Here is a 14,023-nt window from a genome sequence, read left to right as displayed (position 1 = left end):
GTCAGCGCTTCATCGCCCCCTGCTGGGCTGCAGGGAGGACGACATCAAGAATATACTCACTTGTCCCACAGAGCAGCTGCATGTCATCACTGCTCTGCTGCCACACACTGGACAATTGAACTGTTTCTAAGGTTTCACCATATTTGCTTTTTACCTACCAGATTTAAAGTCCCTCTAAAATTTGACAAAACAAAATCTTGAGACATTAATACACTGTTAGGGGGTGGGAGTAAATACAAATTTTATTTCCTGAGCAGTTCTGTTGCAGCCTTCATCTAGCTTAGTTTGATTTGTGATTGTATAATATTTAATTTCATTTGCATCAGTTTTTGTTATTAATTTGATTGTGTCTATTAAATATTTCTACATACACACGTATACATATGCACATGTGTATGTATGTGTGTATATGTGTCGTTATTACATTATTGTAATCCCAGGTATTCTTCTTCTTCTTCTTCTTCTTCTTTCTTCTTCCGAGGAAATCATACTTCCCACGGGTGAAAACTCACCAAACTTTGCACAAAGGTCCAGTCTCATGCCAGATATCCTCAGCTGTAAACTCAAGCCAGTAGTCCTGATGGTGGCGCTACAGCAAGCGTCTAAAGTTCAAAACTTTGAAAATTCTGTTGTAGCCCCAATACTGAAGAAACTTTTGTACATTTAAACCTGTTAAAAATTATGAAGTTCATCACTGTTTTTTTCAAAAACTGTAAAACTTCTTAAACCTATCTCCTCCCACAGTTTTTGCTCAATTGACACCAAACTTGCTACAGAGCATCTTCAGACTGTCCTACACAAACTACGTTTCTCAGATTTTACTGATACAATACTGTAAACATATACATGCAAATTCTTGCTAAATCTTCAATGTTCATGAAAAAAGACAAAATTCTAGAGTCATGGTAGATGATGTGTGGCAAATTTCAGAACTTTATCTCAAAAACTGAATTTTTGACAGCATTTTGATTTTTGCTCTAATGTGAACAATTGGAGTCAATGTAAAAATGGCAATTTTAAACATCAGTTTTTCACTTATGGAGCAAATCAATCATTGTTACTAACAAATTACCAACATCTCCATGCTGTCTAGATGCAATATGTGTATTTTCAGATTTTTGTTTTGATAACTGAATTTTTTACAGTGGTTTGAAATCTGCTTTTCCATGCATGGATGGCTGCTAAACCTGCACGTCTGGCTTAGTCAGTTTGTGAAGCTACACATGAATTGTCACTGACTAATTAGCTCAGTGAGATAGAAACTGATTCTTTGTCTCAGAGGTTGTGAGTTCAAGCCTCAGCTGATGCAAAAGGCAGATTGTGTTGCTAAATTCCTAAATGTCTTCCAATTCTTCTGCTTGTTGCTCAGAATTGCCTAAAAATGCCCGGACTCGACCCATCACTTCAGGGGTCTTATACACACAGTAGGAACCTTCGTCTATCCTGTGTTACCTTGTTATTCATTATTATCATTATTATTAAAGTTCAAAAGTTTTTTATTGTCAATTTGCTATATGTGCAGGACATACAGAGAATCGAAATGCTGTTTCCCTCTCACCTAGTATTAATGCCATACAATTTAAGAGCTAAAAGAAAGCTAAATTGGAAATACAAGAAAAAAACCCAATATATACAAGTAAAATAAAAATAAAACCTAAGCAGTATAACTAATAGACAAGACACTCTAGAAGATAATCTAAAGTGGTGGAAATGGTAAAAGTAAAGTTAAGTAAAGTAAAGTGTACACTGCAAGGACAGATATTATTATTACTTATTTACAGAATTTATTTCTATTTTTACTTTTATTTTCTTTTTTGTTTATGTATGTTCTACAGTCTGATTTGTTATTACATGTACAAGTAACTATGTGTTTTGGTGTAGGTAGGTAGGTAGGTACTTTATTAATCCCAAAGGAAACTGCATTTTCAGCTGCTCAGACATAAACATAAAAACACATATCATACACACAGTGCATAAAGACAGAATAAAGTGCAAGAATAAATAGTAATAAAAATGGGATAAAAATAGACAGTGAGATGTGCAAATATGCAAATCCCCCCCGCAACTCATCTCCCTCCCCTCTCCAGTGTTGTGTTGAACAGTCTAATGGCTCTGGGCAGGAAGGACCTCTGCAGCCTGTCTGTGGAGCTCATTCAGTGAGAGCAGCCTCCCACTGAATGAGCTCCTCTGCCCCATCGCCAGTTTATGCAGTGGGTGGCAGCTATTGTCAGTGATGGAGAGCAGTTTGGAAATAGTTCTCCTGTCTGCCACCGACACCACAGACTCCTGCCCTGCACCGATGACAGAGGTGGCTTTCTTGATGAGTTTGTCCAGCCTCTGTGTGTCCTTCTGTTTGGTGCTGCCTCCCCAACACACCACCCCATAGAAGAGGGCGCTGAATACCACAGACTGGTAGAACATCTGCAGCATTCTCCTGCAGACATTAAAGGACGCCAGTCTCCTCAGGAAATACAGGGTAGGGTGCTGTAGGAAACAATAAAAAGCATAATTGAAAAAAAAAAAGAGATAATAATAAACTTGTCAAAATACTTTTCTTTGAATAATAATTTCTGTTACGGTTTTCCCTCAAAAGTTTCATTACCTTGTTAAAAACATCTAAAAGTAGCCCACATCTGCTCCTTTTCCACCACTGAAAAATCCAGAATATTGTAAACCTTCAATGAAAAGCCTCGTCCTAATTAAACGTCTAGTCAAGGGGTGTCAAACATATGGCCTGAGGGCCAGAACCAGCCTGCCAAAGGGTCCGATCCGGCCCACTATGTGACTTTGCACACCTGATATTGAAGCAGTCGTGCAGGCTGAGAGATGCAGCTTTCAGGAGCAGGTTAAATGAGTACACACACATTGGCATGGATAGAACAACGAAGAACAAATCTGGCCGCCCTGTTTCTCAAGGTGTCCTTGACCAGGCTTCTGTCTACTTCTATCCCCAGACCCTGTCTTTTGAACATTATGAAATAAACGTGTTACTTTTGCATTTTTATTTTACAATTATTCATAGGACACACTGTCCAAGACCATACAAAATCATTAGGATGTAATCAAACTCCTGCAAGTCACGTCCACATGTTTTGGTGCTGCCCATCACTTACATATATATATATCTACATGTTGTATTTTTGCTGTTAATGTTGTATTTTTACCTTTTTGCCAAACTATTTACAAGTGCAATGATCCTGTAAATGTTGTTTTACTTGAAAATCCCTTAAACAGAGCGGGAAAAGAATGAGCAGCTGTGATTGTTAAATTCACGATCATCATATATTATATAAATATTACAGTCGAAATGTATCGACCTCTGAAAAACTATTAAGAATAAAATAAGTGTCAAACAATGAAGTTTAACTACAGCAAACATGTTTGACTTTGGGTGATATTTGGGGACCTTGGGCTTCTCCTGTCCTTCAGAAAACACTGTATTTTATCATCAGGGTTTATTTTTGTTCATTTCTTGGCAGCAAATGTTGTTTTTTTCCCAAGAATATTATATTTTGGCACGAAAACCATGTAAACGTGTCTCAATGCGCAGAAAGTTTCCATCACACACAACCTTAAATGAGCTCTCTTTATCACGTATTCAGACCATCTGTTGCCTTCTCACTGCTGCTGAGAACTCTGCAGGTAAACAGAGCCGCTGCTGATCATTTGCACACTTCAGTTTAAGAGGTGACCTGCAGAAATAATAAATGATAAATAAGAAAAAAAATACATTTTGAAATTGAACTGTTGTTGTCATCTAAAATTTATATTGGAACTCTGATACATTTCTTATTTGTAAATGCAAAAACAATGGTTTGCATTATGTTTTTAATATTCCTTTCATGAATATATTGCAAACAAATCTTAATTTTGAATTGATTTGCATTCGTAATATTTACAAAATAAGGTAGTCCAAATACATATCTCAAGTTAATGCTTTTACTGTACGGTTAATCTTTAACCTGACATTGAAGTGGAAGACTGAAATACTGTCAGGAGGACTCTACACCCCCATATACATCATGGAGCTTCACACTGTGGACACCACACAGTATCACTGTTACCATATGAATCATTAACCAACTATAAATCCATCGAAACACCCATGTCTCTTTAACGACATATCCTCGTCAGCTGATGCAGACCGGCACAGTGTAGCCCCTCCAAGATGGGGCCTGTCAACCATATCACTGTGCAGAAGGAAGAGTGCATCTACTGTTAGCTCACATAGCACCACTGAGCTAGCTAACGTCACAGCTCAGTCAAGGCGGATTCCATTGATATTCACAAGCACGAACCTCTCGTCCATGAGTAGATGCCTCACAACAACGTCTGTGGATGATGTTGAGTAACCAGGTCATGATTTCTGCAAAGAGACATTGATGTTGAGTTTTTCAGATTAATATTTTGGTGCTTTGAGCTCCACCAGTCGAGTGTCATCTAGTTCCATTATATTGGAGAGAAGACAGACATCTCTACGGATGATATCTCCAACACTCGGCGACTCACACCAAAACAATCTAGATAATAAATAGCACTTGAGGTAAAAGGAAAATAATGTGTTTTTGATTTTAGGGTCCCTTTAAGAGAGTTTTTGTATTTTGTGCATAAGGATGAAGCCATGTTGTCTCTAGTGAGCCGAGACTAGTCATGGATATATCCATGAAGTTTTCACAGATATTGAAGTGAACCAACAAATGTTTAGATACTGACATCTGTTTTAATATTGAGACGGACAGAAATTTTCAGTTGGGGCGCATTGAGACTCATTGGCTGCCATGTTGCGTGCTTGCGTCTCAAAATGTGTTGTCCATTTTTTTGATACGCAATGCAGCAACATGTGTAATACCATGAATTGCCAGCGGGGGTGATAATGCAAGCAACGTACTTGAAATTAACCACTTTTTGTTATTCACAGAAGAAGCAGGTATGAAATATGGTGGTCGAGGAGGAAAAACTTTGCGAACTCGTTCGGGTGTCGCCTGCGTCACTTGCGTTCAATGTGTTGACTATGAAAGGAAGTGTGTTGTTAGTGTTGCATGCGTCCACTATGAAACGGCCCTTACACTGTTGTTAACTGTAACATTTGCAATGCTTTGTCCTGATGATACTGTCCACCTATCCATCCATTTTCATCCACTTATCCAGGGCCGGGTCACAGAGGCAGCAGGCTGAGCAATGCACCCCAGATATCCCTCTCCCCAGCAACTCTTTCCAGCTCCTCCTGGAGGACCCCAAGGTGTTCCCAGGCCAGATGAGATATGTAATCCCTCCAGTGTGTTCCAGGTCTGCCCCGGGGCCTCCTACCAGTGGTAGGCACCCAGGAGGATCCTGATCAGATGTTGAACCACCTCAACTGACTCCTTTTGACATGAAGAATCAGCGGCTCTACTCCGAGCTTCCTTTGAATGTCCGAGCTCCTCCCCCTATCTCTAAGGCTGAGCCCAGACACCCCACGGAGGAAACTCAATTTCGGCCGCTTGTATCCGCGATCTCATTCTTTCAGTCACTATCCAGAGCTCATGACCATAGGTGAGGGTTGGGACGTAGATGGAGCAGTAAATCGAAAGTTTGGGAGAGTTACTGCCTCAAGTAGGGGAGTTCAAGTATCTCGGGGTCTAGTTCACAAGTGAGCAATGGTTCTGTGCTCTCACTAAAAAGTAATAGCCATAACCTTGCGTCTTCAAAAAAGTAAAAAAAAAAGTATAACAGTTTGTCACCTGAAAAGTTGAACAACTTCCAGAAACTACAGTAGCAAAATGACCCACTCCAGCGTCACACAGTCAGTTCTGCCAAGGCCCTCCATGGCTGCCATGTTACATCATATGAAACCCTGTACCCTATCCACCACACACCTCCTCTCTTCACCCCTCCCCAGCTCGACCCGGTCACATGCACACACAGGTAAATAAAAACCTCAGGAGAGACACTATCAGTGGTTCTGCTCTGAAGTTGTAGTGGAGTCTCACGGGATTCACACAAACAAGCCTCTGTGCAACAGGCCGTCTCCGTCCCCACTCAGACTCACAGCGGCAGGTAGATATCAACCTAATCCAGTGTGTCTGTGTCTGCTTTATTCTTCATTCTCTAAATGTGCATGCTTTATAAAGTAACACACAACATGGCTTTACTCCTGCAGAGTAAATGTAACACACAGCAACAGTGTTTGCAGGATCACCGTAACAAAAAGTCACCTCAGTGGAGCTGCTGCTTTCATTGTCCAAATTTTACAACCTTTGCACCAAACATCGCCAGGAGAACAGGATAATATATTCCTCTGCTGGAGTAACATTTGAGTCAGTATCATGCCTCAGCTGCCGACTTTGAGTTAGATAAACTGTCAGGATCATGTTGGCATGTGTCCAGGGCTGCAGGTGTGAGGTCCGCCTCTCACTCCCACAGTAAGGCTGAAGGGTGGAGGATGCTTTCAGGGTCCAGTGTCATACAAAACAGTTTTTAAAAATCTGTCGTCTTTGGCCTAGGATGCGTTTGGTGTGTGCTCTGGGTGTCTTTCTGGCCCTGCTGCAGCTGTCCTCCTCTCTGCTGCTGGGAGCCTTCAACATCAAGTCATTTGGAGATAAGAAAGCCTCCAACGCCACCCTGATGAACATCATCAGCACGGTCTGAAACTCTGTTTTACATTCCTTTATTCTTCCATAAACACTCACATTTTAAAGACAATATATTGTGAAGGAGAGCTGAGCTTTTGTTTGGTGTGCAGTTTTAATCTCTGCCACCTATCTGCGATACATACATAGAGACCTGAGAAGTTAAAAGCAAAGCATTGTCTGTTCATTTCATTTAACACCTAAACATGGCTGTGCAAACACAAATTGTAAATAATGCAACATGTCTAAAAGCTGAGAGATTTGTTCGCTTTGTAACTTTGCATGAATTCTCCTTGCTCCATATTCCAAGCTAGCAATGTCCTTTGTGTCTGTAGGAACAGTCCGTCACACCTAATTAGCCTGTGTGAAACACTGTGATAATAAAATACTATACTATAATACTATAATATAATAGTCCCCATCCATATCCTCGAACGAGCACTTCCCTATAAAGTGTCTTAACTTGTTACTATTACGAAAATTTGATTTCCACTTTGTGCATTTATTTACTTTAATTTCACAGATAAGAAACAATAAATTGTGAAGCCTCCACAAAAAAGCATCTTAATTCTCGTGTGTGATTTATCCTGGCTTCAGATGAGCAGAGGAAATCTCCACTAGCCACTAGGCTAATTTATACAATGTAAAATACCATAGGCTTGTGCTAATAACGTTAGCATGTTATATTTATTTGGAAAATGTGTTTAGTATAAGACAGTTGTTTTGTCAGTGAACCTTGTGAGCTGTAATGGAGCTGAATTATGTGCCGTTACCTTTGTTAAATGTTGCTGTTGTCCCTGGCTTCATATGAGGAGAGGAAAAGTTTGCTAGCTGCTAGGCTAATTTATACAATGTAAAATGCCATAGGCTTGTGCTAATAATGTTAGCATGTTGTATTTGTGGGGAAAATGTGTCCAGATAAAGACAAGTGTTTGTCTGTGAATGCTGCGAGTTATAGTGAAGCTGATTTGTGTTTGAAACTGTCTCTATTAAGCCATGTTTACTGTGTGTTTAATGTGTGTTTAATGTGTGTTTTGAATCAACTAAACTTTACAGCACTTCACAGAAACCTCCGCCGCTAACTAGTGTTTTGGAGGTGTAACTGCAGAGTGACACAGACACACCACCACACAAGAGTGACACAAACACAAGTATAAATGACTCTGCATAAAGCTGACGTACAAGTGCCCTTTAGAACAATGATAAACACAGATTATATAATAATAATAATTTGCTTTAGGAGAAACATATTTTAACAAACTACATCAGACTCCAAATAAAAAGGTCACCATATGCCACAAGAACATAACTCAGATTATGTGTTTTGTGTTTTCAGATTGTCCACCGCTATGACATCATTCTGATCCAGGAGGTCAGAGACAGCGACTTGTCAGCAACCAAGAGACTGATGGAGCATGTCAACAGGTTAGACGAACCACACACCACCTCACATACAGCATATTATCACAGACATGATGCGGTGGCCTTTTGGAGAAGTTTGTTGATGCTCTTCATCTATATCTGTGTGTGTGTGTGTGTGTGTGTGTGTGTGTGTGTTCAGCGGTTCCCCTCAGTCCAGGTACAGTCACATCTTCAGTGAGCCTCTGGGTCGCAGCACCTATAAGGAGAGATACCTCTTCCTCTACAGGTGAACACAGACACCATTTAAACAGTAACACCATGTTTTGTAGAGATCCCTGGCTGATGCTCCACATCAGTCAGCAGAGACAGAATCATTTGTGTTTTAAAGATTATTTTCCTTCAGCTCTGCACAATAATGATTCTCACTGTCAGTGATGACTGCCAGAAACTAGAGGATCCTGTACTGATGTAAAAGACTACAGAAGTATCATCAGCAGACAGTGAATCTGTTCTACACTGTTAGAAGGAGATAGTTCACAATACCACAGTAAAACAGAGGTGATTAAGTAAAATCTTTCCTCTCCAGGGAGCAGACGGTGTCCGTGGATAAAAGCTACACCTACGATGACGGCTGTGAGTCCTGCGGGACTGACACCTTCAACAGAGAGCCCTTCGTCGTCATGTTCTCCTCCAAACAAACCGGCAAGCACAGAGTGTGATACTGCCCTCTCACTGTCACATACTAATGATGTAGATTATATCATTCAGTGGGTGTTCAAAGGGACAGTTCAGCCCAAAATCTCATTTGAAAAACTCAACAGCAAAGTCTCTATCCAGAAATCAGTTACTCAAAATAATCCACAGACCTTGTCGCGAGCATTTTCATGTAGGAACTATTTTCTCTCTACCGAAGTACACTTGCCATCTGTAACATCAGGCAGATGGAAACATCCATAAAGTTTTACCTTGCCTAGCATAACTGAGCTAGCTGACGTAACATCTCAGCTGAGGAGGTCACCATTAATGTTTTCATCTAGCACTGTAATGAGCGTCTTGTCCATGAGTAGATGCACGCTTCCTTCTGTGCAGTGACATGGTTAGCAAGAAAATAGTTCCTTCTTGAAACTGCTCACAACAAGTTCTGTGGATTATCTTGAGTAACCAGGTCATGATTTCTGGAGAGAGACATTGCTGTTGAGTTTATCAGAGACGGCAGACATCTCTATGGTCAATATCTCCAACACTCAGCAGCTCACACCAAAATAATCTAGACTGATGAATAGTACTACAGGTAAGAGCAAAAATATGTATGTTTGATTTTGGGGTGAAATGTCCCTTTAACTAAACATATAAATAGCAAACTTGTGTAGGATTCTGAGGTCTTTTGATTCCTTTTAAAAACAATATAACTTGCTTCAGTTTAACTCTAGTCACTACCACACAGGAAGTGTGTCAGCTAGGGTTGTTAGCTCTGCCCTGACAGATTTTAAAAAGCTGTAAGCTCACTATTCATTTGATTTCTATTTGGTCATCAAAAACTTGTCTCCTCTCATTAAAGCATTCCTCTCTTCTTACCTCCCTCCTGATTTCTAGCTGTGAGGAACTTTGCTCTGATCCCTCAGCACACCTCTCCAAAGGAAGCTGTGAAGGAAGTGGACGCTCTCTATGATGTTGTGACTGATGTCAGGACCCGCTGGAACACGAACGTGAATACTTGTTCCAGCAAACACACCTACACGCACTAAAAACAATTAAGCGATTGAGGATTCTCCCAGTTAGAACTGTTTATTATTCAGGAAGTTTTTTTTTTACCAGGGACACCAAAAACGTGACTGTTAACGTGAACACCACAGTGCATAGGATCCATAGTTAAAAGTGTACCTACGGACGCCATCTGCATCGCCAATTTTCCATCTCCAAAAAGTTCGTAAGCATGGGTCAAAGTTTCTCCCATCAAGTCTGTTTTTATAGATCACAACTTTTCCTTCGGAAGTGGCAGACGTCTCTTTCAGGCCTCGTTTTGTGCGTACGTAATGTTTGTAAATGAGACCCTAGACCACAGGTTCTCAAAGTGCGGCCTCCGGGCCAATGGCAGCCCCAGAAACATTTCTGGCAGCCCGCAATGAATTACAGTTGTTGATCCAACTGTAGATTGCTTTGAAAGGATGAATCTCCATTTCGTGGTCTTTAGCGGATTCTATAGGAATAAGCGGTAATTATAGGTGTGGTTTAGACTTCACTTGACCTCACTCCCAGAGGTCCACGGTGCAATGTTTTTTTTTCACCACTGGGATGCTGATGGCATCTACTGCCTCACTCTGCCGCAGGGAAGAGACTGTGACTGTAGCTGTGAAGATGGAGTCGGAGCGGGAGCCGGAGCCGGAGCCGGGCCCCTCGAGAAAAAAAAGTTGCGTCGGCGAGAAGAAAAGGCGGTTTCACGATAAGTGGACAAACGCTTACTTTGTCGTACCTCACGGGTCGGATAAAGTCATGTGCCTGATCTGCAAGCAGGTTCCTAAATTGGCCCTCAGCTATCAAAAGTTTGAGAACTCCAGCCCTAGACTTTATGGAAAGCCACTCAGCCTTGCAGTCAATTTTTCCCAGTGGCCACTTGTGGTATTGCAGCATAAAAATCCCCAGCGGTCCAAAAACAATTTTCCCCAGAGGCCACCGTTATAAAAAAGACGTCTGTAAAACTGTTAACAGGACACCTCCAACTGCAAACAAGGTCAACTATGACTCTTTGAACTATGGATTTTTGATCCATGGAGGTTTTATATTTGTAAAATTTTCCCATAGTGGAGAAAAGCGATTTAAAAATTTGTGGTGTTATCACAATTTTAGGTCTATGAGCAGAAGAATGATTTAATTTTGTGGATCAAATCCTGATGTTGGGATGCTCAAAAAAAAATTACAGACATCTCTTTTCCAAAGTAAGTCACAGAAAAAAGACTTTTTGGGCCGAGCCCAGCGGACACTCACAGGCGGAGCCAGTGGGAGAAACACTACTGTGCAAATTTAGTGGGCTGCAAAAGCCAGAAACTTTTTTGGCGTATGCGAGCAACTCCATTAGAATGAATAGGTGCTATCTCAGGGACCTGCTCCCTATGTAGATATAAACGTCTCATTCTAAGGTAACAAAAACACAATGATTCTTATTTACAGGTGATTATACACTCAAGTACACAGACTTATTATATTACATTCCATTACTGCCAATATATCCCCCTGAGTCCTACACACTGGAGCTTTAAAGGTGGAATGCAAAGGATAATTAGTTTGGTAACTTATGAGTGGATGATGTCACTCTCCCTGCAGGACATTGTGCTGCTGGGCGACTTCAACGCAGGCTGCAATTACGTGTCGGGCTCTGACTGGCCGCAGATCCGCCTCTTCACCGACAAGAGCTTCCACTGGCTGATCACCAACGAGGCCGACACTACAGTGACGCACACTTACTGCCCTTACGACAGGTACGCACACACACACACAGTCACCTGCATGCGCACACATGCACTCTTAATTGCAGCGTTCTTCCTGTATCTGCAGGATCGTGGTCACCACTGACATGATGAGGGGCGTGGTGCACGGCAGCGCTCAGGTCTACGACTTCATGATGGACCTGGGTCTCAGCCACAGTCTGGTAACGACAACTTTAGATTTAATTCTCCTCAATAATGTCATTCGCTTCAGCTGCAAAAAGCTGAGACTATAACAAGCAACTTGGCTGGCTGAAGATCTCGTTTCTGGTTGACCTCCAGTAGTTTCTACAGCAGGAAATGGCACTTCAAAATAAAATATCTGTGCCAGAAGTTCACTTTACTTCAGAATGGACCCGCGACCCACCAGTTGGGAAACACTGCTTTAGAGTACACAGTGAAACATGTTATACAAGGAAGACAACAATATCTGACTTCTGTTTAAAGGAGCAATAAGCGAAATTGTTTCACCGCTAGGTTCACTGTTGTGCACTGCCTGTACACACACACACACACACACTCGCCTCGTCTGTGTCGGCGAGCACCGCAGCACCTCCACGGACTATTACATCCAGACGGTCCCGGTGTTTCCTCCGCAGGCTCCACTTCACTCAGCTGCCCGATAAACCCGCTGCTTCTTCCCACTTTAACCTGAATAACAAACCAGGGCTCAGTGCTCCGGATCCATACGGAGAGCCGCTAGCTGGGAAGCTAGCGGAGGCTAACTGGGCGTGTTAGTAGCTGAATGAAGTGGAGCCTGAGGAGGAAGCACCGGTTAGCCCCGCTTTCACTGAAGGCAGATTCACTCACCACAGGGCGAGGAAATCAAACCTAAACAGCCAACTTAGTTTAGCAGTTAGCAATGTCTGTTAGCATTAGCACTTACTCGGCTGCCACGTTAACGCTCCAACTGAGCCGGGAGCCGGGCTCACGCTTCTCCGCCAGGCTCAGTGAGTCCGAGCCGAGAAGCGTGGGGACGTTAGAGTTAGCCGGCTGCTATGCTAACGTTCCGGGAGCCTGCTTCTCGGCTCCGGCGAGCTCTGGCGTGGGGACGTTAGCCTTAGCACTAGTCGGCTGCTATGCTAACATTCCAACTCTTCACCGTGAGCCGGAGAAGAGAGGAATGTTAGCTTTAGCTCCCACAGTTAGCACTAGAGCTACTACGGCTACTGGAGTAACTTGCAGCTATGGAGCGCTTCTACCAGCTCTTGTAGTCACTGAGCCTCGCCTCCATCTCAGCAAATATATTGCATTTATTACAGGTACCATCATCATTGAAGTAGGCAGGGGAATAGCTATACACAGCCGCCAGGCTGCCCGCCGGGCTACATTTTACAATGCTAATTGCAAATTAGCTGGGCTGCCGGGCTACACACCTAACACAACCGAAACGCCTGACCCATTGCTGGGACCGAGCCGCTAATAACTCAAGCTCCATTAACCCATGCTACGATTGTAACATTAAATTTAATTGAATCGACATAGCAACATGTGCCTAACGTTACTGTAACATTAATTAAAACAGACATTTGACTTTATGTTGTACCTGTCCAGGAGAAGAAGAGCTAGCTCCGAGTCAGATTGTAGCCCCTTTAGCTCTCGCAGTGCTCTGCACCTTGGAAATGCAAGGCCAATGTTAATCCGAGTTCTGTCCCTTTCTTTATCCAACAACTTCTTTGCCAACAACCGTTGCTTCTTTAGAGGTAATGTCAGATCCTGGTCATCTTCAGGTGGACGTTCTGCTCTCTGCCATTTCATTTCGAAAATACGCGCTGCCATTGCTCACTGGCTGTAGCGTTTTAAAGGGAGGGAGGGCCAAGGGCTCCGAGAGGACGAAGGAGGCGATTTACATGAACGTACATGAACGCGCAGCCGGACCGGCTTGTAAACAATGGGCTGGAGATCAACACAGAGACAGGGCGTGTGAGGTCATACTATACTCCAGATGAAATTACACCTCTAGTTCTTCACATAGCGATTTTTTAATTCCTTCAATCTAGAAATGATGAATTTCGCTTATTGCCCCTTTAACTGTGCAAATCTTCTGTACACCAACCACATGAAAACTGTCTACATTTTCTCTGTCTCTCTCAGGCGCTGGCTGTCAGTGACCATTTCCCTGTGGAGGTGGAGCTGATTCCTGCTGCTGCCTAACTCATGACTCCCACAGCGGTGCAGAACACCTCCAGGCTGAATCTGAATTATGATCACGCAGTGGGGGAACTGACTGCTTCCATACAGCATCGAATTACAAGACAAAAATAAATAAATCTGCCAAATCATTTCATTGAGAAGTTGCTTCTTGGAACTGGCATGTGAACAGGAAGAGTCAAATCTCTTATTGAAGAGCATAAAAGAGGAGGTGGATGGAAAAAACCCTCTTAGAAACATTTACCAAAAGATCTTTAGAAAAATAAAACTGCTCCACATTCACCTTTAGACACACTTTTGTTTCAGAGGGGGTCTGTTTAGGGATCTTTAGAGGGAGACAGCAGGTGAACAGTTGATGCCACACAGACGTGGTTCACATCATCTGAAAGCTTGGACTCTTAAAATGAATCTGAGACGCAGCTC

General features: G+C 42.4%; 1 protein-coding gene across 1 annotated transcript; it reads left to right on the top strand.

The window, feature by feature from the left end:
• Nucleotides 1–5,908: 5,908 nt before the first annotated feature.
• Nucleotides 5,909–13,736, top strand: LOC125879135 (deoxyribonuclease-1-like). The gene is made up of 9 exons (XM_049560791.1): nucleotides 5,909–6,036; nucleotides 6,483–6,621; nucleotides 7,945–8,033; nucleotides 8,170–8,256; nucleotides 8,557–8,672; nucleotides 9,564–9,676; nucleotides 11,289–11,443; nucleotides 11,520–11,613; nucleotides 13,544–13,736. Exons 2-9 carry the CDS (start codon nucleotides 6,484–6,486, stop codon nucleotides 13,601–13,603), a joined length of 852 nt encoding a protein of 283 aa, XP_049416748.1. The 5' UTR covers nucleotides 5,909–6,036; nucleotide 6,483; the 3' UTR covers nucleotides 13,604–13,736.
• Nucleotides 13,737–14,023: the final 287 nt, after the last annotated feature.

This window comes from Epinephelus fuscoguttatus, linkage group LG19 (genome assembly GCF_011397635.1).
Source record: "Epinephelus fuscoguttatus linkage group LG19, E.fuscoguttatus.final_Chr_v1".
In the NCBI taxonomy this organism is placed as follows: Eukaryota; Metazoa; Chordata; class Actinopteri; order Perciformes; family Serranidae; genus Epinephelus; species Epinephelus fuscoguttatus.
The sequence above is the reverse complement of the archived record's forward strand: the minus strand, read 5'-3'. Positions and strand labels throughout refer to the sequence as shown.

What these genes read in the sequence shown, in the direction of transcription:
- LOC125879135 (XM_049560791.1), top strand. Translation starts at nt 6,484, where the DNA reads ATGCGTTTGGTGTGTGCTCTGGGTGTCTTTCTGGCCCTGCTGCAGCTG. An exon ending in CTGATGGAGCATGTCAACAG is followed by an intron (nt 8,034 to 8,169) that starts GTTAGACGAACC and finishes GTGTGTGTTCAG; the next exon opens with CGGTTCCCCTCAGTCCAGGT. An exon ending in TGGGTCTCAGCCACAGTCTG is followed by an intron (nt 11,614 to 13,543) that starts GTAACGACAACT and finishes TGTCTCTCTCAG; the next exon opens with GCGCTGGCTGTCAGTGACCA.